The sequence below is a fragment of the Musa acuminata genome, chromosome BXJ1-3 (assembly GCF_036884655.1).
Source record: "Musa acuminata AAA Group cultivar baxijiao chromosome BXJ1-3, Cavendish_Baxijiao_AAA, whole genome shotgun sequence".
Lineage (NCBI taxonomy): Eukaryota > Viridiplantae > Streptophyta > Magnoliopsida > Zingiberales > Musaceae > Musa > Musa acuminata.
In genome coordinates this window covers 45,551,108-45,578,851 of record NC_088329.1, presented here as the reverse complement: position 1 = coordinate 45,578,851, position 27,744 = coordinate 45,551,108, and the positions used below count along the sequence as shown (strand labels likewise).

Genomic DNA, 27,744 nt, shown 5'->3' with positions numbered 1-27,744 from the left:
CTAACTCGACATAGTGCCAACATCTCATAAATGCTTAAGACTTGTTAAACCATCAGTTGAGGGGGCACTTCGATCTCTGTCGATGAAATTCAATGGATCACACCACTCTCAATCTGCCTCGCTTGAATCCGAGGCCCACTCAATGGACTTGATAGATAACTCCCTACTGATCCAACTATGGTAGATGGACTGACGTTTAGAGGAGATGCAATGAGAGCTCTAACAATCAAAATGGGAAGCATTGGTTGACTCCACCTAAGGTCGATTCTCGTTCACCCAAAAATTCAAGAGAATTTGATTTCAGAGAGCTTACATCTGCCATCCTTGGAGACGTTAGATGGTAATGTCAATCTGATGGAGCACATTATGGCTTTCTATGGTCAAATTTTCCTATATGACGTCTTCAATACCCTAATTACTACACCTTTCGAACCATATTAAGAGGCCTAACACGAGAATGATATGCTTGCATAAAGTTGCTTTCTATTATCTTTCGCCCAACTAGTGAGGGACCAAGCATTGGATGACTTAAGGATGGGCTCGTCTCTTTTGAAACCGAAGCCAAGAAGAAGGCCCCTAAGGTTAGAGCTCGAATGATGCTTTGAGCCCCATCAAACCAGCTAAAAGAGGTTTATAAAGCAGGATGACCCCTCTCCTCCTAAGATCCATATAAATGTCCCTTCAGTATCACATGGAAGGGACACTACTCTGCTGTTGAGATGTTGAAACCGAAAAAAATTAGTCCTATCCACTATTGAGATGTAGGAGAATCTGGGTTAATCCTCCAATCGCTAAGGCACTAACCAAGGAGGATATGGTGGAATCCCTCTCTCTCCTCCATATTAAAATAATAATCGAGGAGTCTCCCTTGAGATGCCCGCCTCTCTCTCTCTCCCCCCCCCCCCTCTTTTCCCACATTTATTTATTAAAATGCTAGTCGAGGAGGATATGAAAAGATACTCCTCCCCATACGTGGAATTTAGCCCACGACTACATAGCCTCAATCAATGCAATACGGATATCCACTCCCCTAAGAAGTCACCTTCCACGACCAAGATAGAGCACATTCTTGGGATTATTTAAATAAGACATGTGAGTCAAGCAAACCCGAACCGTATTAGAACTCCGCTATAGCAAACAAACAGGCTAGGAAGACGTCTAAGGCGCGAGTCAAGCAAACCCGACCCGCATAAGAAGAAATTTACTATGGCAAAAAAATGGGTTAGGAAGGCACCCAAGGCATGTGAGTCGGGCAAACACAACTCACAATAGTAGAAATCCGCTATGGTAGAAAAACTGATCAAGAAGGTGCCCAAGGCATATGAATCGAGCAAACCTAACTCGTGTAAAAAGAAATCTTCTATGGCGGAAAAATGGGTTAAAAAAGCACCCGAGGCAAATGAGTCAGGCATACCCGACTCACATAAGAAGAAATTCGCTACAACAAAAAAAAGGGGTCAGAAAGGCGCCCAAGGCACGTGAGTCAAGCAAACCCAATATACATAAGAAGAAATCTACCACAGTGAAAAATCAAACTAAGAATAGTTCCCGAAATGTATGAGGTATGAAAACTCGATCCACGACCAATAAAATCTGCTATAGAGATACGAGACGAAGAATGCTCAAAGCACGTAAAGACAAAAAAGACACGCTCTGCACCCTAGAAACTTCAAAGTATGCCTTTGCGGAGAGCCAAAAGATAGGGAATATAAAATTTATGATTATCATTTTTATCATAATAAATTTTTTTATTATAATGAATGAAAATAAAGTTTTTGTTTTTTTACTTTAATTTTTTATTTATAAATGGATGATAACTTGAAGAACACGTAACCGTGTCAATTATTGGTAAATTTTCTGGCGGCGGACGATTGTCCGTGGCCATGGCCGAGTTCCTGGCGGCGGACGTGCTGTGGAGCTTGGGATGGGGCGTGGCCGGGCTGCTGTTTCTGGCGTGGGCCTCGCGGGTGCTCAACTGGGCGTGGTGGAGGCCGAGGCGGCTGGAGCGCGCGCTCCGGGCGCAGGGGCTCAAAGGCACCGCATACCGCTTCCCCTACGGCGACCTCAAGGAGAACGCGCGGTTCAGCAAGGAGGCCCGCGCCAAGTCCATGCCCCTCGCCCACAACATCATCCCTCGCCTTCTCCCTTTTTATCATCGCGCCATGGACGAGTACGGTAAGCGCTTCCTCCTCCTCCTCTGTTGTCGTCATCGCCTGGGCAGGAGCTCCAACTGTTAGAACTCGATCTTGTTCTTGTGCATGCAGGTAAGATATCATTCACATGGTCGGGGCCTGTGCCGCAAGTGGCCATCACGGATCCGGAGCTGGTGAGGGAGGTTCTATCCAATAAGTTCGGCCACTTCGGGAAGCCGAACCAGAACCCCCTCGCCCGGTTCTTCGCCAGAGGCCTCGCTGTGTACGAAGGCGAAAAGTGGGTCAAACATAGGAGGATTCTGAATCCTGCTTTCCATGCGGAGAAGCTAAAGGTGATTGATTCACTGTTCTGCACAACACCCAAACGGAACATCTTGGAAGTGCATCCATCCGTCCTGTTTCCAGTTTGATTCATACCAAAATGTTTATCCTCATCAATTTTGCAGCGAATGTTGCCGGCGTTCTCTGCTTGCTGTAGTGATCTGATGGATAGATGGGAGAATATGGCGGGCTCTGAGGCATGTTATGAGTTAGATGTTTGGCCTGAGCTCCAAAGCTTCACTGGAGATGTCATTTCACGAACTGCTTTCGGTAGCAGCCACAAAGAAGGAAGGCCAATTTTCCAACTTCAAGCTGAGCAGGCTGAGCTCCTTATTCAAGTTGTCCAAAATCTTTATGTCCCAGGGTACAGGTGAGTCCTTCTCCTACTCAATTCCATGTCGTTGAATGCAGCTTTAAAGGAAGAAACATCAGAAATTAGTTGTGTTGAAAGGATCATTGATTTGATGATCCGAGATAGTAGGTGGTCCATTGATGCCTTACTTGCACAATTCAAAGCTTCATCTCAAAGACTTCGAAGCTGCTACACATTTCTAATCACAATATTGTATTGAGCTCATAAATTATGCGAGTTTTCGAATGATTCGTAGGATACGGCTACTGATAATTGCTGTCAAACAGGTTTCTTCCCACCCCAAAGAACAAGAGAATAAGAGCAATTGATAGAGAGATCCGATCGATTCTGAGAGGCATAATAAAGAAGAGAGAACAGGATATAAAGACTGGAAAGGCAAGCAACGATGACCTGTTGGGGCTGTTGATGGAGTCCAACATGAAGCACTTACAAGAAGATGGGAACAAGAATGCCGGAATGACTACCGAAGATGTGATTGAAGAATGCAAGCTCTTCTACTTTGCAGGGCAGGAGACAACATCTGTGTTGCTGACATGGACAATGATCTGCTTGAGCATGCATCCTACCTGGCAGATCCGCGCTAGAGAAGAAGTTCTTCGAGTCTTTGGCGATGACAAACCCGATTTTGATGGCTTGAACCACTTAAAGATCGTTGAGTATCATCTTCCTACTTTGTTCTTCTGCTTAGCTGAACTAAACAGTCTCTGATTGCTAGTTGTTTCGACCCTATTCATCAGCATGCTGTTCTTGTTCTTTCTTAGACTGAAAGATGAGGATGATTTCACCAAGTGATGGACTGAAATTTTTGTGGGCAGGTGACCATGATTCTGTATGAGGTGCTCAGGCTATACCCTCCATTTATTCTCCTCCGGAGGCAGACATACAAGACGATGAAACTTGGGGATGTGGTTTACCCACCAGGAGTTCTCCTCCTGCTGCATGTAATCTTCGTCCACCATGATCCAAACCTGTGGGGCAAAGATGCCAGTGAGTTCAATCCAGAGAGGTTCGCCGAAGGAGTCTCAAAGGCGTCGAAGGAACAGGTTGCGTTCTTCCCGTTCGGCGGAGGCCCTCGAATTTGCATCGGCCAGAACTTTGCGTTGCTGGAAGCAAAGATGGGACTGAGCATGATTCTAAAGCATTTCTCCTTTGATCTCTCGCCGTCGTATGCTCACGCTCCACACACTGTCTTCACTCTTCATCCCCAGCACGGTGCTCAAATAAGGTTGCGAAAACTCTCAAGTACTTGGTAGTTAGGAAATCGCAGGCAAAATATGTATGTGAAGTTGAACCCTGCTTCAGGACTATACATGAAGTCCTGAAGACTATATGTATATGCAAAATATGTAATAGTCGTATAGTCCTATAAACTATATGAATATGCAAAAGCTTAGAGCACACTGTTTGATAACTAGATTATGAGTATGTAAGTTTCAATAACTGTTTCATTGATTTCTTTGTTATTAATTGATGCTCTTATATTTGATAACTAGATTATGAGTAACTCAGGATTAATCAAGAAGATATCATGAGAATCAAAGGGTAAGATAATAGCTTTGGTAATGTTCGGGAGAAGGCTCCGGATGATAGAGGGGGCATCCACACAAGAAGATTAAAGAGATATAGTAACGAATAGGCTAACAGAGTTAGTGAAGGGGCAATCTTAACAGTTGGAACAGTTATTGGTCTGAGGACAGGAGACGATCGTTGAGATTGTTTTTAGCCCAATTAGTGTTGCCACCACTAAGAGTTCTTTCAAGTCCAAGTATAGGCTCAAAACAACTCATAGACCAACTCACTATATCCTACACTTGCGTTGGCCTTATTGTTTAGCTCAATTACAACGCGTGGCGGGGCTACTACTTGTGGTGGCCGTATGGGTGGTCTACTTTGTGTGGTGGACGCCGAGGCGATTGGAGCGCGCGCTCCGGTCGCAGGGCCTCGATGGCACCCCCTACCACTTCCCCCACGGCGACCGGGAGCAGAGCGCCCGGCTCGACAGGGAAGTGCACGCCATGCCCATGCCCTTCTCTCACAGCATCATCCCTCGCGTTGCTCCTTTCACCCACCGTACCGTGAGCCAATATGGTACCCACTCCACTTCACCTCTCTCTCTCTCTCTCTCTCTCTCCATTGATCTACCTTCCCTGTCGCTTCACTTCGCCTTCTGGACTTGGTTGTTGTGCAGGTAAAATATCTTTCACTTGGGCAGGCTCTGTACCCGAAGTGACCATCACGGATGTGGGATTGGTGAGGCAGCTTCCACTGAACATGTCCCATGACTCCGAAAAGCCCAAATTGAACCCTCTCGCGTAGTTCTTCTTCGAAGGAGATTTCACTTACGAGAGTGAAAAGTGGGTGAAGCATCGGAGGATTCTGAACCCTGCTTTCCATATGGAGAAGTTGAAGGTGCTTGATTCTTATCTTGCTTCACACGAGACTGTCGAGCTAACTTTTCGTCCTCGTCATTTGACAGCAAATGTTGCCGGCGTTCCGTACTTACTGCAATGATCTGATAAGCAAATGGGAGAATACGGTGGGTTCGGGGACAGGTTACGAGTTAGCTGTTTGGCTGGAGATGTCATCGCAAGAGCAGCTTTCGGAACCAGCTATGAAGAAGGAAGACGGATCTACCAGCTTCAAGCTCAGCAGGCTGTTCTCTTCGTTCAGCCCGCCCGATATCTACGTATCCCTGGTGACAAGTGAGTTCTCGTCCCGTTCATATTTCCGATGATTGATTGAAATGTGTCATATACGCGGTAAGCAGTCGATTCTTGCTTGTTTTCCTGCTTTTCCATCTACATCGATCACGTTACAGTGACTTCAAACCTTTTAAATCATTACTATAAACCATTGCTTGCCATTACAGGTTTCTTCCCGCCACAAGGAACAAGAGAACAAAAGCACTGGAAACGGAGATCTGGGAAATGTTAGGAGGCAGAGAAGAAGTTCTTCGAATCTTGGTGGGGGGGGGGTGGTGGGGGTGGAAACACGCTAGCTTTCGATGGCTTGAGCCACTCGAGGACTGTGAGTGTCAATCTTCATTCTTCCTTCTTCTGCTAATCAGATGAACTGACAAGGGAAACAACAAATCTCACCCACCAATAACATTCCTCGATCGATGAGATGTGAATCACCCACCAGGAGCATTACTCCTACTGCGTAATAATAATCCTCATTCATCATGATCCAGAAATCTGGAGCGAAGATGCCAGTGCGTGCAATCCAGAGAGGTTTGCAGAAGGGATTGTTTTTAGCTCAAATAGTGTTGTTAGCGTTGAGAATTCTTCTAATCCAATATGAGCTCAAAACAACCCATAGACCAACACTTAGTGTTGGGCTAATAAATACTTATGTTTTAGCCCAATTATAACTTAATTACACACCCCAATTAATTGGCCAAGGCTATGTTTGATCCTCGAATTGGCCAACCAATCTCAATGAAATAATTCATTTGATTTATTAATAAAATAAATTTAATTAATTTACAAATATTTTTTAAAAAAGGAAAAGAATCAAATTGGCTTATTGAAGATTGTAAATCTCGATTTAAAATTCATCTCTACAAAAATAGAAGTTTATGAATCAAGAATATCATCAAAAGAGGATGATTACTTTCCAAAATTATCACCTTCCTTTTAAAAAAAGATTTTAATATGCTTAATTTGATATTATTATGATATTTTTTATTTTCTTATACTAAAGCTTATAAAAGAGTGGTTAGATTATTATAATGAAGGTTATCAGAAATGGATTGATGAATTGAGTCGTATTCTCACATTGTGTGTGAGTGATGCAAGGACACGATTATTTTTTTCGATCGAATGATATCATCATCGATACGCAATATGTACATTTATCTTGAGAGTACTCTTCTTGAGTCGGTGTGCATCGATAAATTTATTAATAAATTTATATAATTTATTAATAAAATAAATTTAAAATTTGTCAAACAGAAAAAGGGAAGTAAATATAGAAAAAAATAAAGAAATCAAGTTCGTTTATTGAAGATTGTAAATCTTAATTGAAGATTAATCTATATAAAAATAGAAGTTTATGAATCAAGAATATCATCAAGAGAGGAAGATTACTTTTCAAAATTATTACCTTCCTTAAAAGAAAAAAAATGATATACTTAATTTGATACGATTATAATATTATTATTTTCTTTTTTATATTTTTTATTCTTATACTAGAGCTTATAAAAATGTAGTTAGAATATTATAATGAAGATTATCAAAATTAGATCAATTAATTGAGTTGTATTCTCACATTATGTGTGAGTGGTGTAAGACCATAGTTGTTTTTTAAGTTATTATCCTTTTTTCTTTCTTTCTATTACTTTCCTGTTAAAAACAAAATTTCATTATTGCTCATCTTATATAATACACTTAAGATTTCTTTTAAAATCATCAATTAATTTTATTATCAAAATATAAAATTTAATAAACTTTTTTTTTAATGATGATGAAGGGATTTAAAAGTTTTCTATAACTATATATCATAATGTTAAATAAAAATATTAAAAGATCATCATATACTTGATTATAATGAAAAGAATATTTCCACACAAAAAATCACATAGAACTCAAGTATGGTAAACTTGTTATGTTACCTATTTCAAGAGATATTAAAATTGGGACAATGATATAGAATTTACATGTATAGTGTATAATTATCTTCCTAATGTAATATGATAGTTTTACCTTATTTCTTTTAAGATTTAGACCATTTTTTGTTTATTTGAAAACTTATTTATGATAAAATAATAAAGCGTATGATGGGAGATTTGAGACGAATAATACATAGATATATAAGAAGATACAATTCCTTATTAATTAGTCTTAAATTAAATTTAGGATGATGTTTCGTCCCACATTGAGAAATAAGAGAACAAACGGTTTAGCATCACTCTCACTCTTAAAAGTTCTTTTTTGAGGTTCATCTTAAAAGCATAAAATCGTATGGGCTCAACAAAATATTAACTTAGAGGATCTATATTGATTTAATGATAAAAAGGTTATATTCATTTTCTCTCTTAAGATACATTGTATTTGAGGTCCATATTTGTGAAAGAAGTGATGAAACTGAAAACCATTATTATTTTCCTATTTTGACTTGAAAATATAATATATAGTGCACATATTATTAATTATTAATTATTTTTAAAATTTTCATACACGATCAATATTTGTTCTAATATAGCATAACAGGAAATAACACGTTTTATCTTTTATCAATGAAATAAAAAACTTGATATGAAAATAAATCTCCTATGATATCATCCTCCCCCGCTCTTTATATAAACCCAGGGAAACGCCTCCGATGTCCATCCTTAACTTTTGGCTTGGGAGGACCAGGAGGAAGATCAGGTGAAAATCATCGCCCTTATAAACATTATACGTTTCCTTTATATTATAATTATTGAAGTTATTTGTTGATATTTTATTTAATATTTCTTAAGAATTTTTATAATTATTGATCTCAAATTGTAAAAAGAATGATGTCGTATAATAATCATTCGAATATTTAAAATATATTTGAAAATCATAAGCATATTATTTCAAATAGTTTCAATCATTTATACTAAAAGAATTCATATGCAATATCCATCTTTTTCTTCCAAAAGGATATATTAGTGTTGGAAGTTGGGCTCAGCTCAATAGAGGTCTTTATAGCATATTACATGGGCACATACAACTGTTGTAGTAAAAACTGTCCATTTTTTAAGGTGTTGTATATGTACTCTTTGAATGACCGGAACAACTATATATATATTTTTATTGATCATTAATTGTTAATACGATTTTTTCGGAGAAAATTAATATGATACAGAGAAAATTAACATGATACAGAGAAAATTAACATAATCCTTGCGAAAGGATGATACACACAAATTAAAAACAAAATTTTATTGATATGATTATCTATCCATCTCAAAAGGACTTTTAAAACTCCAAAATAATAACATCCATCAAAAATTGGTTCTCTCTTTAAAAGGATCAATATATTACTTTAATCGCTTACAATCTGAACTCCTCTTCCGTTTATAAGCGATTGTGCATGGCCATGGGAGCGGTGGACGTAGCAGCCGACTTGGTGTGGTACTTGGCGTGGGGCGTGGCGGGGCTGCTACTTGTGGTGGCCGTATGGCTGTTCTACTTTGTGTGGTGGAAGCCAAGGCGATTGGAGCGTGCGCTCCGGGCGCAGGGCCTCGATGGCACCCCCTACCGCTTCCTCCAAGGCGACCTGGAGGAGAGCGCCCGGCTCGACAGGCAGGTGCAGGCCAAGCCCATGTCCTTATCTCACAACATCATCCCTCGCGTTTATCCTTTCGCCCTTCGTGCCATGAGCCGATATGGTACCCACTGTCTCTCTCTCTCTCTCTCATTCTTTCTCTCTTTCTGTTCTACCTTCTCAATCGCTTCACTTCGTCTTCCGGTCTTGGTTGTTGTTGGTGGTGCAGGTAAAACATCTTTCACTTGGGTAGGCCCTGTACCCGAAGTGACCATTGCGGATGTGGGATTGGTGAGGCAGCTTCTATTGAACATGCCCAATGACATCGAAAAGCCCCAGTTGAACCCTCTCGGGCAGTTCTTCTTCAGAGGAATGTTCATTTACGAGGGTGAAAAGTGGGCGAAGCATAAGAGGATTATGAACCCTACTTTCCATATGGAGAAGTTGAAGGTGCTTGATTCACCCATGTCGATTCTATCTTGCTTCACACCAGACTGTCGAGCTAACTTTTTGCCCTCGTCGTTTGACAGCAAATGTTGCCATCGTTCCGTACTTGCTGCAATGATCTGATGAGCAAATGGGAGAATACGGTGGTGGGTTCGGGGACAAGTTATGAGTTAGATGTTTGGCCTGAACTCCAAGCCTACGCTTTAAATGTCATTTCGACAGCAGCTTTAGGAACTAGCTTTGAAGAAGGAAGACGGGTCCACCAGATTCAAGTCCAGCAGCTTATGCACTTCGTTCAGGCCGGCCAAGCTATAAATATCCCTGGTTCCGTGTGAGTTATCTTAATGTTCCCATTTCCGATGATCGATTGCGATTGTGTTATACTGGTCGGTCTATGAGTAAGCAGCAGTCGATCGTTGCTCGTTTTCTTCTTGCTTTCCCATCTACCTACACTGATGTGTATCTCATAAACACCCTCTCAACCATTACTAGAAACACTGCTAACCGATGCTTAACCATCACTGCAGGTTTCTTCCCACCGAAGCGAAGAAGAGAATAAAAGCACTGAACAGAGAGGTCGGAGAATTGGTAAGAAGCATAATAAAGAAGAGACAAGAGGAAATAAAGAGTGGCAAAGCCAGCAACGATAACCTGCTGGGCTTGCTGCTGGAGTCCAATATGAAGGGCTCCCAAGAAGACGGGATGACCATCGAAGACGTGATCGAAGAATGCAAGCTCTTCTACTTTGCAGGGCAGGAGACGACAGCCGTCTTGCTAACATGGACGATGATTCTCTTGAGCATGCATCCTGAGTGGCAGGTCCGAGCCAGAGAAGAAGTACTTCGAGTCTTCGGGCAGAACAAACCGGATTTCGATGGCCTGAACCGCTTAAAGATCGTAAGTATCATCATCATTCTCCCTTCTTCTGCCAAGATCAACTGATAGACAGTCATGTTCTCCTCGATCAGGTGACAATGATTCTGCACGAGGTTCTCAGGTTATACCCACCATTGACTTACCTCCCAAGGCACACATACAAGACGATAAAACTTGGGGACGTGACCTACCCACCAGGAGTACTGCTTCGAATGCCAATACTCTTCTTGAATCACGATCCGGAAATCTGGGGCGACGACGCCAGCGAGTTCAATCCAGAAAGGTTTGCACAAGGGGTGTCCAACGCATGCAAGAACCACCAGATGGGCTTCTTTTCCTTCGGCGGCGGCCCTCGGATTTGCATCGGCCAGCACTTTGGGTTGATTGAGGCTAAGATGTTATTCTCTACCATTCTCCAGCGCTTCTCGTTTGAGCTCTCACCCTCCTATGCCCATGCTCCACACATTGTTATGACTCTTGTCCCTCAGTATGGTGCTCCTTTAATGTTCCGTAGACTTTGAATTACTCTTCTTCGAGTCATTTGGATTTATCCAAGTCTAAATGTTTAGATCTGCATGGCTCAATTCGACAAGTCGTTTAAGATCCTATATTTTTCACTTCTTTCTTTATTTTATTTGATCTTGAACTAATAATACTTATTACTATTATTCAAAGAAAGAATTATGAGCTTTTCCATTCTTCACAAATATATATATATATATATATATATATATATATATATATATATATATATATATAATGCAAGACCTCTGATAGATACACCCTTCTTTTTCTTTTTCTTCTTTTCCTTTCGATGCGCTCGACTCTCCGAATCTTAAAGGTACAAATTGACCAGACTAAGTACAAAATGGAGTGAACTTATCAACCTCAAAGCCAGTGTTCTTTGAGTGTCCGGATCGCCACGTACACCATCCACTTCGAATGTCTGTCGCTGAACGACACGTGTCCGGCAGCGAGTACGGGAGTCAGGCGTACTTGGCTGAACCTTGCAAACCGGACACGCGTCGGTGTTCGGCCGGGCATCGTGTCGCGTTGTTTAAGGTAAAGGCACACCCCGGATCGCGAGCGCAGGCGGCGGAGGCTTCGCATTCCGTGAAGGGCTCGCACGTGACGATCAACCCGCTGATGAGACGGACCGCAGTAATCCACGCGTCGCCAAAGTACAGGCGTGCCGAAATGAGGTGCACGCTGCATCAGGGCCGTCCATATGGTGTTCCCGGGGTCGTATCCCCGTCGTTTAATGTATCGAGGGAGCCGGACGGAGGGCCGATTCCTCCCTCTTTCCTCGCCTCTTCTTCCCACTCTTGACTTCCCTCTCCTCTCTGTCTCTCTCCCCGATTCCTGCTTCCTCGGGCTCTAGAGAGAGCAAGAGCCGGAGCTGGGGTTTCGAGTACGTGTTCTTGATCCTTTGCTCTTATGACGTTTGTTTCTTGCGTCCTTCCACGGCCCCGATCGGTCTAATTGATCTTTGCTGCTGTGCTTTGATCTGATTTTGGGATGGATTATATGGTTTCTTTGTTGTTCTGGCCTGCGATTTCTCGTGTTCCTTACTTTCTCTTGGGAAATTGACTTATGCTTATTATAATTTCCGTGTGGGTACTGTGTTATTGAGTACTTGTCAGGTTTCTCTGGAGGGGCGCTTGCGGTGTTGATCTCTTGAATCGTGTTCGAAAGAGAGGAACAACGGTTTCTGGATGCTAAATCTTGGTTGGCAGGGCTTCTCCGCTAGTTCTGCTTCCCCTTCCTTTTTGGACTCTTTTGGCCACACGGTGCTGTATTCTGGCTCTGCTTGTTGATGTTTTTGCTCTGTTGTTAGGGTTCATTCCCAATTTTTGGGTTTTTATCTTTAAATTCATGCTGTACAGGTAAGTTCTATCCAAGATGATCTATGGTTCTACAAATTTTACTCTTCGAGTCATGATGATTGTGTCGACCGATTTGTTTTGCAGATTTTTTGTTTTGATGTGTTTCAGAGAGATGCTAAGTTTTAGGTGTGCGTGAACTCATGCTTAGCTTTTCATCATGCTCTCGGTTTACCTTTTTTCACTTGGATGTAAAATTTTGATGGCATGTTGGCATTGGTTTCCTTTTTGGTCTTTTCATTGTGGATTTTCTCTTTGTCCTATGGGGTTCAAGTTGGCAATATTGCCTTCTTGGTTTTATTACGAATTTCCTAAATTGATCTGGACTTCGTCTAGCTTACCTTTTCTGTGAGGAATCTTTCTTGAACTTACTGGCTTTGGGTAAAGTTTTTCTCAAAATTATGATGTTCATATTTTTAGACAATAGTTTTAGACTTTTATATTCTATTACTAGGACTCAGTTAGTCAATTTTACTTACTGGAATTTATATTTTACAATCTTTTACTGAAATTAGTAACTAAGGAATCTTTCTGAATTTTTTGGTTAACCATTGTAGGTTGACACAGAACCAAGTAATGTAGGTCGTCTGGCTTATGAGAACTCTCATAGGTTAATTTTGTGCTTTTCTTTAATGGGGGATCTAGTTTTAGAAAGCAAAACCACTGATTGTTTACAGTGTAAAAAGATCAAGGGGTTTGCTGTGGTTCTTTTTTAATGATAGACAAAATGTACTTTGTTTTGTCAGACATACATATGTTTGTTTTAACCTTCTGCAGATTCCATTGATGAAAAGTAGCCTCTGATACTTGGTAACACTTGGACCAGTTAAGGCCCAGTGCCGAGGAAGTGTTCTTGAGCATAGAGAGGAGAGCAGCCTGATACGAGTGGCGGATAGCATCTGCCTAAAGTATCCTTTTTTTTTCCGCTGTATGTGCAACTGAAGCATCTAAAGCTCATATCTTCACTTTATTTTTTAATTTTCGTTCGCTTATTTATGCAATCATATAAAAATGTTAGGTTAAGAAAATTTGTCTGGCAGTAACCTCATTTGGTTTTGTTAGCAAACGATTTTTATAACTAAACAAACTTTCTAGGCCTATATTTAGTATGTCATAATGTCATTTGACAAGTAATCGCTATCTATAATACACAAATACAGAGAACTGAGCTTGGGTTTTCTGCCTTTTCTTTGGCAGACTGTGCTTTTGACAATAGATGATCAGGAGGAAGTAATAAATACGAAGGAAGATGAACAGGTTAGTTTCCCTAGATAAATTTGAACAAAAGTAGGGAATAAGATGCTAAATTGATTGAGTAGAGATTGGGTATACCACTGTGTTTGGGAGAAAAAAGAAAGATAAAGAAAATGATATAAATAATATAAACAATAAAATGTTTTATGAGAAGAGGCATATTAAATAACTTCTGATGGGGATTTCTAGGGAGAAAGATTGGTCAGTAGATGTCAATGACTAAAGGAAATTTACAAGAATAAAGAGTTCTTTGCCCACCGATGTCTTTAATTTACCTAAATATGTAACCTATTTATTTATATATTGATATTTTTTTATTCTCCCTTACCTTTTGGTGTGCTATACTGACTTTTTTTATGTTGATTCTGATCCTCTCTTTTCCTGTCAGCTCTTGGACTTTGTGATCTTGGTTAAAAATTATAATATCACTGGGTTGGATTTTTATGGCAGTTATTATAATGATAATTTGCACCCTTTCAGGCATCGCAAGGGCATTACGATCTGTTTTGAGTTGATTCTAGATTTCTTGTTGAATGAACACATCTTTTGCTGATCAAATAGCTTGCTAAATGCTTCTAGAAGTAGTAAATATAAAGATATTATAGGGATATGTAGTGATAAAATTCAGAATCTCTTGTAGAAAGAATGAGAGTCTAAGGTTCTAAATTTGATAGAAGTGTGCATGGTGATGTTAAAGGAGCTAATGATATTAAGTTGGACTGTTGCTTGGCAAGTGTCAAACACATCTTTTGGTTGTTCAAGATGAAAGTCAATTCGGATTCAATATGGTTCTTTCTCCGAGCTGGTCTCAAGTCAAACTTTGCTATTTCGATCAGAACCCTACAAAAACTTCATCCGAGCACTCTTGACAATGTCTCTTCCCTCCAATGCTTCAATTAATAAGCTAGTCAGAGAGGTCGAACAGTTTCGAGTTCAAAATTATGTGTTGGGTCATACTTGTTGAACCCCTTCTATAGTGGGTTTCCGAAATTGGATGCTACGTAGCTTGTGGAAACGTGGTGCGTCAATCTCGGGCATAACCATCATCACTCCACTCGAGTCTGAGATGCGGCATATTTTTATCATGTGGCATCGATTGGGCGGTGCGATATAATTGGTTGGTTGATGTCGAAGTGTCAGCCACTCGGTTGCTTGGCATCGAGTGTATCGGCCACCTGGTGCCGAGATGTCAATTGTCTGGTGCTGAGGGATGTCGACCACCTTATATCGCTCCTATCAGTTGGTAATTGGGTTGAAGTTAATAATAAAAGTTTGAAAGTTTTGACTGCACAGAAACTTATGAATATCTAAGTAGGATTAATATCTGCCTTCCTGAAGACTGATCTAAGTTGATGATAATTTCATATATCTGGATGTAGACGTTATTGCACATGTTGTTTGGCTATTTTTTTCTCTAAATTTGATTAATTGGGTGCATATTGACTTGTTTTTGCAGTTTATGTATATCAAGTTGAACTTTAGTAGATACTGTAGCTCAAATGCCAGGACCGAGAATGAAGAGAAAATCAGACAAGGGATGTGTAAGATTGCACAATGTCCATGCTCGTCACAGGTCATCTAAGAAATCAGAAAACTCACCATCGGAAATCAACACAGAGGTGGACGCTTCTATTCAAATTCATCATGATGGTGAGCTATTATTACATGGTTGATCTCATCCAAGTCTTTTCTTCTTGTGTCTCTTCACACCAAACACCAAATCTGAGTGCCACCTTGAGTAAAATTGAGGTTAATTCATGCATTTCACAGTCATTTATTCACGAGATGGAACCAGATTACCGTAGGTTACAATTTTTTTAAACATTTGACTTTTGAGGAATCATCCAAAAGCCAACAGATTCGATTGAGTTATTCTAGTATTCCGTGGCACCTAACTCTACAAAATGAAAGCTGTAGGGCCATGCCACCTCCTAATGCACTTAGCCGTACGATTCTCACTATTGATAACTTCATTTTCATCACTGAATTTGTCCTCGTGAAGAACAAAAGCTTGTATGATAACATATTCTCGTATTTGAATGCGTGAAGATTGTTTTGTCTATTAGCACACAAATGTAAGAAGATATATGCTTGTTTTCTACTCTTCCTTTACTATTCTAAAAGCTTGTCTTCTCATCGATCTTTATTTGGTAGCTAACTTTTGCCTCTTGGATCTTCTTTCGGTAGCTAAGCTTGTCTTAGATTGAATTTAATGCTACAGGAAACTTTTCAAACACAATTAGTTCTCGAATGGAACAATCAGGGTGCGACTCTACGATAACAGGTTTTGATGGAGCCTCTGCTGAATTGCTGAACTTGTCTTCATCTCCACCGGATCCTTTATCTACTGAAAGAATGGTACCTGCTCTCTTTTCCGAACCTCTAGGATATAGTTCAATTCTTATATAGTCATTTGTTGTTTTTATTTGATTTTGTTTCTTATCAGAACTTATCTAACAATCGTCCAATTTATCAGAATGTCCATCGTTTTCGAAATTTCTGGTAATAAGCCTTTTTCTGTTATTGGGTGTGTATCTCCCGCTTGATGACTTGTGTTAGGTACTACACTCCCTAACCAATGCTTCTGTAGTTTGAGAAAGAAGCCTCCCACAAGAGCAAAGGCAGAAAGAGAATAAAAAATTAGAGATTAATTATTGGATTTTCTGAAGAGAACAACAACGAGATTCATGTGCCCACCAATGCAAATTAAAAATGGATGATAAATAGCCTTGATTAAGTCTGTTCTGTCTAAAAGGAAGGCTGGGAGGCCTTCTCCATGTGGAACAGGATCGCCGACTCTGTCCGCCTGGGGCAAAGAGTCGCTGGACTCCGGAGGTCATAGGAGTCCAGCGATTCCTCCACCGAAGTGGACAGGTTGTCCTTCCACCACTTGGATTAGCTAGCCCTATCTGGGTCAGTCGTGGACTGATCCAGCCCACTGTCAGTGGCCCACGAGAGGCTGTAGATGCTGCTGTTGGCCCACTTCTGCTGCAGCTACTGCCGCTGCTGTTACGGTGATATTGCTGATGCTGATGTGTTTGCTGCCGCCACGGCTATGCTGCTGATGCTAGGTCAGCCCTCTAGAGAGAGAGAGAGATTTTGTAGCACTAAGATGAAAAACTCGGTACAAAAAGATAGACCGAGACCAGAAGAAAGAGAAGATACAATATAACATTATTAGCTATATTGTCCAATAAATTAGCACCTTTTGAAGTCTCTTCCTCTTGGCCACTCCTTTGAACTGTGTAGCCTTATAGAAGACCCTATTATGGATTTCATATTTTTCTACTGACACCCTTTAGAAAAATATCATAAATAATGCTAACTGTATAGGAAATCCTTTTATTGTTAGATTCTTCTGTGTATGCCCCCAGAAAAGTATTTCTGGGACTCCTAGAATACTAGAGGATTATCATCTTTTTAAAAAAAAATATCTAACTTCCCATATCAATAGGGACACAATCGTAAATGATATATGGATGTTCTTGTGTAAATGAATTTTCTTGACAGAGTAATATAGTAAACAGATTCTTTTGGAATTCTTTATAGTTGTCTTGATAAACTATGTTTTCCTTTTTCTTGTTTTATATAATTTAAAATAAATTTATTTAATTTAAATAATTTTTTTTTTTAAAAAAAAAAGCTCATGAGCAATCAGAGCATAGTAAACAACTCGTGCAGAACCATAAAGATGACCGAATGATCCTCCCAAGATGGCCTTTCACTTTAGTTAGGAGCATGGAAGGACTGTTTGTATTTAGTTTGAATTGATCAGTAACGGACTTTTTCAACTCCCACTGAATAATCTTCTACGGTATATTCTCAGACCAACCCCTTCATGCATTTTGATCCAAATTCATAGTTTCATGTAGATATTGTCAGTTTCATGTGGATATGAGTTAATTCAAAATATTTGTGGGGATTGTAACATAGTTATCGGTGCAACTACTTGGGCATTGGGAAATGCTAGTTATATTGTGATGACTGTTTTTGGGTTTTAATCATGTCAGTATTTGACTTAAAAGAAGTCCTGGTTGTTACGAACTCATTTAGGTGCTCATTTCCACTTTTTTTTTTTATTGCGGTTAGTTTACTGTTATGTTATGTCTTGTGATGAATATTTACTTGCAGCTGCAGGGTTCAAGCTCAACCGCAATAGCACCAGAGTTAGAAACAATTTTCTCACCTAATTTCGAGGATGGTGATTCCCACTTGAATTCAACTAATCATGGTTATGAAGGTACTAAGCTCCCTTTTTTTCATTGGTTAGCACATGATACATTGATAAAAACCTGGACATGATGCCTGAACAATTGCTCAATAATCTTAGAATATGATAGTCCTTTTTTGAGTTAATGGAATAGGACATTGGCTTTTTTAAGTTAATTGAATAGTTATCATACTTTTTCCTGATTTACAGTTCAGAATGAAAATCCTGGATTGCCTAATCTCGTTGCGGATGAAGGAGATGATGGAAACTCTGGGTTCAGTGATTATCAAGCTTGCAGTTTATTCGACTTCTGCTTTTCAGAGAGTGCTCCTTCTTTACCTTTTGATGATAGCATGGATTTTACCGATGTTTCTTGCCATCATTACGAGTTTACTACTTCTGACATACTGACTGATGTGGCGGAGAGGTATATGATGCTGCCATTCCTTGGGAGGAACACAGAAACTGGCGGTGCTCATGATAATGAATCAATTCAAGAAATCATGATGAACTCCAATGATGCATACTTGGCATCTCATCAAGAATCTGACATGAATTATCTATCTGGTGATTTGGGAGAAATAGAATGCCTGAATCCACAGCTAGTTTTTCGAACTTCACCTGATTTATCTCGGGAAGTTTCATCGAGTTGTCCTACTCTATTGCAAAAGGAAACACAACAAGGGAAGCCCATAACTCTTGTCCTTGATTTAGATGGTAAGCTTGTCCATATCAGTTGCATTTTGAAGAGATTTTTAAGTGTGATATTTCACACCTGCCTCTTGAGCTCATTGTCATTAGAAATTCCCATTGTTTACCAGATCATATTACGTGATCTATTCTAGTTCTGTCGTTAACTTAATGTGTTGTAAACTAATTGTTTCTCTTGTCTGCAGAAACTCTTGTTCATTCTACACTTGAGTACTGTGATGATGCTGATTTCACCTTTCCGGTTTTCTTTAACATGAAAGAGCATACCGTATATGTAAGACGGAGGCCTTTTCTACAAATGTTCCTCGAGAGAGTGGCTCAAATGTTTGAAATTGTTATTTTCACAGCTAGTCTAAGCATATATGCTTCTCAGCTACTTGACATTTTGGATCCAGACAACAAAATAATTTCTGGGCGCATTTATCGTGAATCATGCATATTCTCTGATGATACCTATACAAAGGACCTAAGTATTTTGGGGGTTGACCTGGCAAAAGTTGTCATAATCGACAATTCCCCACAGGTAGTAATCCTTCATTAGTCTCTCTGTATATCGGTAAGGGGCAACACAGCACATGCTCAGTAGAAATTTTCAGTAGCACCAATTTTTGACTTATATAGACAGTCTGATTTCCAATGCAGGCTGGTGCTTCATTTCTCAAATTTTAGTTGTCGGAAATTAGATTCATTAATTTGATGAAAGTTATTATTCAGGGAGTCGAATAGTTTTTCCTTCTCCTTTGGATCATATCAAATCTATATCTTGCTCGCATCTGCACATGATTCATTTTGTTTTTTGTTTTTTTTGTTTTACCTTCTCCATGTCAGGTTTTCCGGTTGCAAGTTAATAATGGCATTCCAATCAAGAGTTGGTTTGATGATCCATCGGACCATGCTTTAGTTCAATTACTTCCTTTCCTCGAGACCCTGGTCGATGCTGAGGATGTTCGTCCGATTATTGCAAACAGGTTCAGCAACAAAGAGCAGCAACAGTTTGTTTGAGATATCATTGTCTTGGCAATATTTATTGTTCTTCCTGAGGTAACCATAATCATCGACCGCAATTTATCCACGGTTTCTTAGATTTGCTTCCATTATCATGCCAACTTAGCTGTATGACATGTGAAGATTCCTGATGATTGTACCAAATTTTCTCCAAGTGTATGTATATTCTTCCCATCCTATTTTCTCACACAGGTGTTTACATTAGAATTTTGTCATGAAAATAAAATATTTTGTTCAACTGTTTTCTTATGTACTCATTGACCTCCTAAGTTATCCAAACAGTTTACTAGATTTACCTTTTTTTTATTGTCATGGGGAAGATTGCTGATGATGGTACCCAAGTTTGATGCCAACTGCCTTCCAATATAATCTTCTTACGAAAATAAATAAATAAATAAATAAAAATTTATTTTGTTCTGATATTGTTTGGAGATTGGATCCGGTAATCTTGTGGTATGTGCAAGTAGTGATATAAATTGATAAAGGATAATTTGATCGGTTGGTTATTAATATGGTTCGAGAGTAAACTCGCTCTCGAGCTATGTGTGGACCCTTAATTTTTCTACAGAAGAAATACTGATAAGATTATTTAATTTTATATTGATTAAAAAAAGTTATTTAGTTTTATAATTGATCGAGGAGTGGATTTATGAATGAAGGTCTCTCTTACCCCAGAAGCTTCGATGTCGAGCTCACTAAGTCGAAGTTAAACATCCACAGCAGCTGCCGACTTTTCACTCGGTGTTCAATCCAACGAGCCAATGAGCTCACACCGTCCGGCGTCATGGTTGCCCGTCTCATCCCAACCGAAGCGCTAGTGGCCAAGGAATTATTGGTGGCCAACGTGAGCGTAGGCCCCCCAATGATTTGGCCGCCTAAGTGAAGTCTTCGACAAGGAGATACGTGATGTGTCAGCTCCAACTCACCAACTGAACTCGTCACAACCACGTTCCACCTACGGGAGGGACGCTGTAAAATCCAGGCCGCCACCACAGGAATAAGCCACAGGCTTCGGTACCCGAGTCTTTCCTCCCCACCCAGTCCTACATGTGCATAAAATTATGTACTTGATAACGTCAGTGGGGGCACCCACCACTGTTTGTGGCGATCGAGTGGGTAACTCTCTCTCTCTCTCTCTCGAGTCCTGATGATTGGATCGACTCTTCACATGCGATAACCGAGTCATCTAAATATGTGGTGTCATGTGGACGTGGGACCCCCGCACGAGTTTTCTTAAACGGAATAATGGAAGGGGCCCCACAGGACACGATCACGAGGCGTTTGATTGATCGAAAGCCATCTCCCCCCTTGCACTTCCTTTGCTAGCTCATGTACACCCGAAGATGACAGACAGTTGCGTGGGACGTTGCTGTGGTGCGGCAGCTCCATTATTCTCATACTCCCAAACTTGTCACCTCCCACCCATCTTATTGTCGGATGTACAAACATAGAGGGAGAAGCGCACATCTTTGCATGCAGCGGGGGACAGTGTTTGCATCTCATTGGAGCAATTTTTTCCCGTCCTAAATAAGGCGTCGATAGCTCTTTCATATGAACCAATACTTGATGGTCTCCATTCATATGTTTTGCCCATTGGTTTGAGGTTCAACTTGTTTCAGGAATAGCCCACGATCAGGGACGTCAACGGCCATGGAGGAGCCACTCCTCTCCTCTCCCACCACCACCTCCTCCTCCTCCTCCTCCTTACCTACCACCCGGCCCGTCCTCATCCGAGTAACAACGATCCTCACGCTCGTCGCCATCTCCCTCTGGGCAAACTACGAAGCCTCCAGGAGCGTCGACATCTCCGTCGTCAATTCCGTTTATGGTTCTCGCGCACACCGCCTGTTCGACCTCAAGTTCGCCTCCAACGGCAGAGCCCACCGTATCATACACCACGCGAGCCAATTCGTCGAGCAGGTTCTTTACCCCGATGAATGGTATCCCCGCAAGCCGATCAACCACATAACGCTGCGTCTCGCCAGCGACGACGACCTCCCCTTCCTCACGTCGGTCAGCCCGGGCTTTGACGCCGGGGATTACACCATCCGTCTCAGCCCAATTCTCATGTCGGCAGCCGACGCCGACGCCGCTGTGGCCGCAGCGGTGCACCGGGCGGTCGCCAAGCTCTGGCTGTGGGACGGCCAGCGCACGGCTCCGGAGTCACTCCTGGAAGCCGCAGCTGAGTACCTCGCCATGGCAGCAGGCTTCGGTTCGAGGCCTAACATCGCCTACGCTGTCGCCCTCGAATCTAACGGAACACGCTGGTCTGCTGAATTCCTACAGTACTGCGAAGCCAAGCGCAACGGGTTCGTCGCGGGGTTGAACCGAGGAATGCAAGAAAGGTGGACTGAGCTCACGGCGGACGAGGCGTTTGGCTCGCCGGTCCGGCAGGTATACGCCGCCTATAGGTCGGCGCCACCAGGTCGCATCATGGAATCCTCTGATTCCACGACGGATTCGGTGGAGGCGAGGCTGTCCATGTGAGCTGTACAGGTTGCCGCCACGGCAAGCGGACCAAGTCATGCAGCTGTGAAGCTGAAGGGGTTGGACTACTTGTCCGTATCCCCCGAAGGTGTTGACCGGACCGACGCCTACCGGTACCAAAGTGTACTGTCCGTGGCATAATTCTGCCCTTTAGATTCCTCTTCCTTGTTTGCTTCTGTACCTCTGCGTAAAATAATGGAATGGAGAAGAAGCTTGTTTGTTTTCTGGGCATGGAAAGAACGAGTACTCATCCGTCTTCCAGATGGGGAGAGAGGTGTGAGGGTGATGACGATGAGACGTTCGAGGCCATTAAGTCTCTGACATTGCATGCGTTTCTTCTTTCCGTTCAACCTCAAGAACAAGTGCAGGGAAAGATTTATTTCTGGTGCAATGGGATAATTGATTTATTAACTTGATGAGTTTAATTGCCGATCCAAACTGTTGAATTCCAAGTCGAAATTTTAGCTCGACGTCGAGCATCTGATCTGAGTCTTTAAACCACCACCAAGAACAAAGATGTGATCTTCCACCCAAAGGTTTGCTGCTACGAAAGACCAAAAAGACAAAGAAGCAGAGCATCCAAACACCACCTTTCCTACGTATGATTTAGTCCATATGGAACAGCTAAAGTGCAACACAAAGTAGAGGTTCCCACCACCTCCTCCTCCTCCTCCTCCTCCACCACCACCACCACCACCACCTGAGTTGTGTCATCATCATCATGACTATCGATAGCCAAACCCCACGGAAGGATTCTTCACTTCCAACCCATCCTCTTCCCACTGCTGCTGCCGCTTCTTTCCTCTACAACCTTTTCCTTTCTACCGCTTCCTCTTGCGTGCTCATCCAATGCTCCCATCCTCCCCTCTCAAGTTTCCTCTTATTCTCCTTCGCATCACGAAGGAACCTCCGATTCTGTCCCCTTATATATATATATATCTCCTAAGACGAGAGAAGTAGAGCCCTTTTCACAGCTCAAGCAGACTTCTTGCCATCCGCAATCCATACCGAAACAGAGAAATAAGAGCAGAGGAGGTGAGGACAGATAGAGTGGAGGCATTGGAAGTATGGGTGCCAATGCCATCAAGTGTCTCATCTTCCTTCTGGGACTTCTCTTCTGTTCTGGTTTGTGCAAACAAAGTCTCTGCATTCCCCACTTACCTATAATTGCAGGTTGAGATTAAACTAAATTTCGAGTTCTGTGGCATGGCGCAGGAGAACTTGTTAAAGACTCTGAGGACGATCTATCATTTCATCCATCTCTCATGCAGACGGATGTATCCTCGATGCCTGAAATGGATGTTGTCACTCCAGTAACAACAGTTCCGGTGATTAACCCTTCCACCACCCCAACCACCACTACTCCGGTCTATGATCCATTCACCGCGCCACCTACTCCGATCATGACGCCTACCACCAATCCATACTCCACTCCGTCGATGGTGACCCCGTCGACGCCGTCATCAGGCCAAAGCTGGTGCGTGGCCAGCCAAACTGCGTCGCAGACTGCGTTGCAGGTAGCTTTGGACTATGCCTGTGGATATGGAGGTGCAGACTGTTCGGCGATTCAGCAAGGTGGAAGCTGCTTCGATCCCGATACTGTTCGTGACCATGCATCGTATGCATTCAATGACTACTACCAGAAGAATCCAATTCCTACCAGCTGCGATTTTGGAGGAACGGCTGTTATCGTCAATGCGGATCCAAGTGAGTAATGATTTCAGAGCGTACAACAATCAAATCCTTGACAGCAAAACATCCGATCTAATTTCTTGGCAATCTAATCTACTCTCTGTTCGTGTCCTCACAGGTACTTCGACATGCCATTATTCCTCGACGAGGTAAATGACCTGCCTAAACCCATATCTTCTTTGCAGAAACCATGAGAAGAATTAACTCGTCACACCTGCAGTGGCAGCACAACCTCACCTTCTTCCTTCAACACGACTAATCCCACTGGATCAGCTGGATCAAATGTTTACGGAGATGTTCCGACGTCTACTACAAGCGCTTCTGCCTTGATGTTAGATGGCATGACACTTGTGATCACCCTAACATCTCTACTGATGTCTGTGATCTTCTATAGTCTCTGCAAATAGACATTAAAGGTGTTCTACGTGCAACGAGCCAAAGACGATATGGTTGGTGGCTATCTTTCGCTACAGAAACTATGGATTCCCCACAGAAAGGAGGCAGCACGAGAAGTCCAAATCCTAAAGCAAAATAACCTTTCTTGAGAACTCATTCTACAGAGTAAGCGAATCTGGCGAGGAAGAAGTTGGTAGCAGAGCCATCAGCCTGCAGGTTATGCTGCTTCAAAGCCTCCATTAGCAGGAAATGTTGTCGAACAATTTGCTTCATTCGATAGTAATAATTGTTACTTTGTTTTAGCTTCGAATAGATAGATAATAGTCTGAAGCTACAAAAACCAAATCCATTTACAGTTCGATGATGTTTTCCCAAAGACAACTCTAAAGCAACAAAAGGTGTGCAAACTAAAGATAGCCCATAGAACATGATGTTCTTCTATACCTTTCTTGCGATCTTTGCCAAGAATAATTTGCTAGCAAGAAATGAATCTAAATCATGTGGAGTTGCAGTAGATGTAAAAAGCTAAAGATGACTTGCAGCACGCGAGAAAGATTGCACTGATTATAATGGATCGGTGTGTATTGGGGTGTGAAGAACACCAATTATTTTTCCTTGGATACAAGGAAAGTTTCAGTATCTACTTCTCGTGACTTTGGATGAGGACGCCTATCGTTCTCCTTTAAAGCCCACGGGGGCACTCCAGACTTTTCCATCGAATCATCTCCCTGTCGATATTCCTGACTCTTCACTTATTAGAAAAAAAAATATGTTAAAACGGAATAATTTTTTTTCCGGTATCAAAATGAGTTTCTCATCGAAATATCAATTTGATATTAAAATACAAATATCAACCAGAACAGTATAAACAGTAGAATAATAAATCAATCACATCAGTGAAACTAAATATTTAACGTGAAAAATCTAATGTGGAAAAAAATCACGGGACCGTAGTCTACCTCAAACTTTCACTATCAAGAATAATAAGTCTTCTCTAAAATAACAAGAAGATCATATTAACATCAAGATCATATATCTTGGCTGAATAGCATATCTTCATCATAGATGGATCTCAGATAATTTTAGGTCTCACAAAATGAATATAGTAGGAAAGTACCTCAGAAAGGGTAAACTGTATATCAACACCATTAGAATTGTAGAGCTTGCTATAAGAATTCTTCGTACAAAATTTAGGTCAAAACTAATAACGTTTGACTGCTAATCGTCAAGCAGAAAACTCAAGATCCTAATTTTTCTTATTTTCTTTTCTCTCTCTTTGTCTTTTCTCTCACCATACGCCCTCGCTGCACTCTTTTCATTTACTGCCCTTTTCTTTTACCTTTTAATTAATGATTTAGGCTCAAAAGGCTCAATTGTCCAAGACCACATATGGGCTGGATCCAACAATTCTCTCCCTCTAACTCATATGGTGGGTTATACTAAGCCCGCTCTTCACATACATACTTCAAACTTTTTCTTAGGCAAAGACTTTATTAACATATATAATCCATTATCATTGGTATGCACCTTTTCCAAGTACAATTTTTTCATCTCAAGTACATCACAAATCCAGTGATATCTCACATCAATATGCTTGGATCTGAAATGGTATGTTAAATTCTTAATGAGGTGAATGACACTCTGACTGTCATAGTAAATAATATATCCTTCCTGTTTCAAGCCCAATTCTTATAGAAACTTTTTCATCGATAAAATTTCCTTCTAGGCTTCAGTAATTACTATGTATTCTACTTCTGTAATTGATAGAGCAATACAAATTTATAACTTAGACTGCTAAGAGACTGTTCCCCTATAAATGTCATTAAGAATCCTAAAGTAGACTTCCTGGAATCAGTATCACCCGCCATGTCTGCATTTGTGTAACTTTCTAACACAGGTTCATCATTGTCAAAACATAAACACAACTTGGAAGTATCTCTTAGATATCTTAATATCTATTTCACTACTGCACAATGTTCCTTTCCAAGATTAGAGAGAAATCAACCGACAACTCCAATTGCATGAGTTATATCTAGCATAGTACAAACCATAGCATACATTAAAATGTCTACTGCAAATGAGTAAGGCACTTTGGACATTTCCTCTTTTTCTTTTTCACTTATAGGATATTGTTTTGAACTAAGTTTGAAATGACCTGTAAGTGGAGAACCAACTGCTTTGGCTTTACTCATGTTGACTCTTTCAAGAACCTTTTCAATGTAAGTCTCCTGAGATAACCAAATCTTTATTTTCATCCTATGACGAAAAATCTTCATGCCAAGTATTTATTTCACCGATCCAAGTCTTTCATGGCAAAAGAATTACTTAGCTCTCTTTTAAGCTTTTCAATTTTACCGGCATCATAACCAACAATCAGCATATTATCAACATATATAATAGTAGAATAATAAAATCATCATCTAAAAATTTCTTCATAAATATATAATGATTAGATGTGGTTCTATTATACCCTTGACTCATCATAAAGGAATCAAACTTCTTGTATCACTGTCTAGGTACCTGTTTAAGTCCATATAAGCTTTTCCTAAGTTTACACACCAAATTTTCTTTTCTCTTGACTTTGAAACCTTCTGGTTGCTTCATGTAAATTTTTTCTTCTAAGTCACTATGAAGAAATACTATTTTCATATCAAGTTACTGAAATTCTAAATCCAAACGGGCAGCCAAACCAAGAACAACTCGAATAGAGGATATTTTCACCACAAGAGAAAATATTTCTTCAAAGTCAATATATTTCTTCTGACTAAATCCTTTCATAACTAGTCATGCCTTGTATCTTTGTTGTGAGCTATAATTTTCGGTCTTCAATTTGTAAACCCATTTATTCTTGAGAGCTTTTTTTTCTTTAGGCAACTTTACTAAGTCATATGTGTGATTCTCCTCCGTCAGTATGGCTTTAACCCACTCATTCTTATGCTCATGTAGAATAGCTTCTTGGTCAGTAAGAATAATATACTCATGTGGAGGATATCTAGTAGATGGTTGTCGTTCTTTAGTGGATCTTCTCAATGGAATCTCAACTAGTAGTGGAGGTGCTTATTTAGTTGGTTCAGCATTATCAACTGTAGGAGTATTATCACTTGCATTCTCACCATAATCTTCTTGTTCATTTCTCCATGATCATCATGAACTACAAGTGAAGGAACAGGACCCAGACTCCAAGGAATATGAACAGAGGTTTTTGACTTCTCAATATTATCATCATCATCAAACAATTGGTCTTCAAGAAATACATCTCTATTTCTATAATCTTCTTGTTCACTAGATCTCATAATATGTTCCCAAACTCTTCATAATCATATCCCAAGAAGATATATGCTTTTGTCTTATTATCAAGCTTGGACCTCTCATCTTTGAGAATATGAACAAATACTTTACACCCAAAGACTCTCAAGCGATTATAAAATATATCTTTTCATTTTCATACTCTCTCTGGAACATCACCTTTCAAAGGAACTGATGGAGAAAGATTTATTAGGTCAATTGTAGTTCTCATAGCCTCTCCCTAAAATGACTTAGATAACTTGGCATGGGAAAGCATATACTTAATCCTTTTTTCAATGGTTCTATTCATCCTTTTTGCTACACTAAGGAGTTTTAGGAACTATTTTCTCAGCCTGATACCATAGAACCAATAATAATTCTCAAAAGGACCCCTGAACTCGTCATCATTATCTG

The 27,744-nt window shown here is 40.6% G+C and overlaps 5 protein-coding genes across 16 annotated transcripts; all 5 read left to right on the top strand.

Moving 5' to 3' along the window:
- Positions 1–1,843: 1,843 nt before the first annotated feature.
- On the top strand, positions 1,844–4,299 carry LOC103979746 (cytochrome P450 CYP72A616). The gene is made up of 5 exons (XM_009395935.3): positions 1,844–2,175; positions 2,265–2,485; positions 2,600–2,844; positions 3,114–3,498; positions 3,663–4,299. The coding sequence occupies exons 1-5, from the start codon at positions 1,884–1,886 to the stop codon at positions 4,098–4,100; spliced, it is 1,581 nt and encodes a 526-aa protein (XP_009394210.2). The 5' UTR covers positions 1,844–1,883; the 3' UTR covers positions 4,101–4,299.
- A 4,611-nt stretch (positions 4,300–8,910) lies between these two features.
- Positions 8,911–10,928, top strand: LOC135639180 (cytochrome P450 CYP72A616-like). The gene is made up of 5 exons (XM_065152980.1): positions 8,911–9,208; positions 9,314–9,534; positions 9,615–9,862; positions 10,059–10,428; positions 10,500–10,928. Exons 1-5 carry the CDS (start codon positions 8,911–8,913, stop codon positions 10,926–10,928), a joined length of 1,566 nt encoding a protein of 521 aa, XP_065009052.1.
- A 753-nt stretch (positions 10,929–11,681) lies between these two features.
- On the top strand, positions 11,682–19,708 carry LOC103979752 (uncharacterized). 12 transcript variants are annotated; one of them, XM_065145894.1, is made up of 9 exons: positions 11,682–11,818; positions 12,051–12,197; positions 13,117–13,218; positions 15,001–15,194; positions 15,766–15,902; positions 17,676–17,784; positions 17,965–18,471; positions 18,651–18,988; positions 19,294–19,708. In XM_065145894.1, exons 4-9 carry the CDS (start codon positions 15,044–15,046, stop codon positions 19,465–19,467), a joined length of 1,416 nt encoding a protein of 471 aa, XP_065001966.1. In that variant the 5' UTR covers positions 11,682–11,818; positions 12,051–12,197; positions 13,117–13,218; positions 15,001–15,043; the 3' UTR covers positions 19,468–19,708. The 12 variants fall into 12 exon arrangements, with proteins under 12 accessions (XP_065001966.1, XP_009394221.2, XP_065001981.1 ...); XM_009395946.3 differs by having other exon boundaries at positions 13,068–13,198; XM_065145909.1 differs by having other exon boundaries at positions 13,068–13,218; positions 17,682–17,784.
- Positions 19,709–20,808: 1,100 nt separating this feature from the next.
- On the top strand, positions 20,809–22,182 carry LOC103979753 (uncharacterized). The gene has a single exon (XM_009395952.3). It carries the CDS (start codon positions 21,121–21,123, stop codon positions 21,955–21,957), a length of 837 nt encoding a protein of 278 aa, XP_009394227.2. The 5' UTR covers positions 20,809–21,120; the 3' UTR covers positions 21,958–22,182.
- A 750-nt stretch (positions 22,183–22,932) lies between these two features.
- Positions 22,933–24,347, top strand: LOC135638320 (PLASMODESMATA CALLOSE-BINDING PROTEIN 5-like). The gene is made up of 4 exons (XM_065151409.1): positions 22,933–23,082; positions 23,173–23,664; positions 23,768–23,798; positions 23,870–24,347. The coding sequence occupies exons 1-4, from the start codon at positions 23,025–23,027 to the stop codon at positions 24,054–24,056; spliced, it is 768 nt and encodes a 255-aa protein (XP_065007481.1). The 5' UTR covers positions 22,933–23,024; the 3' UTR covers positions 24,057–24,347.
- The last annotated feature ends 3,397 nt before the right edge of the window (positions 24,348–27,744 follow it).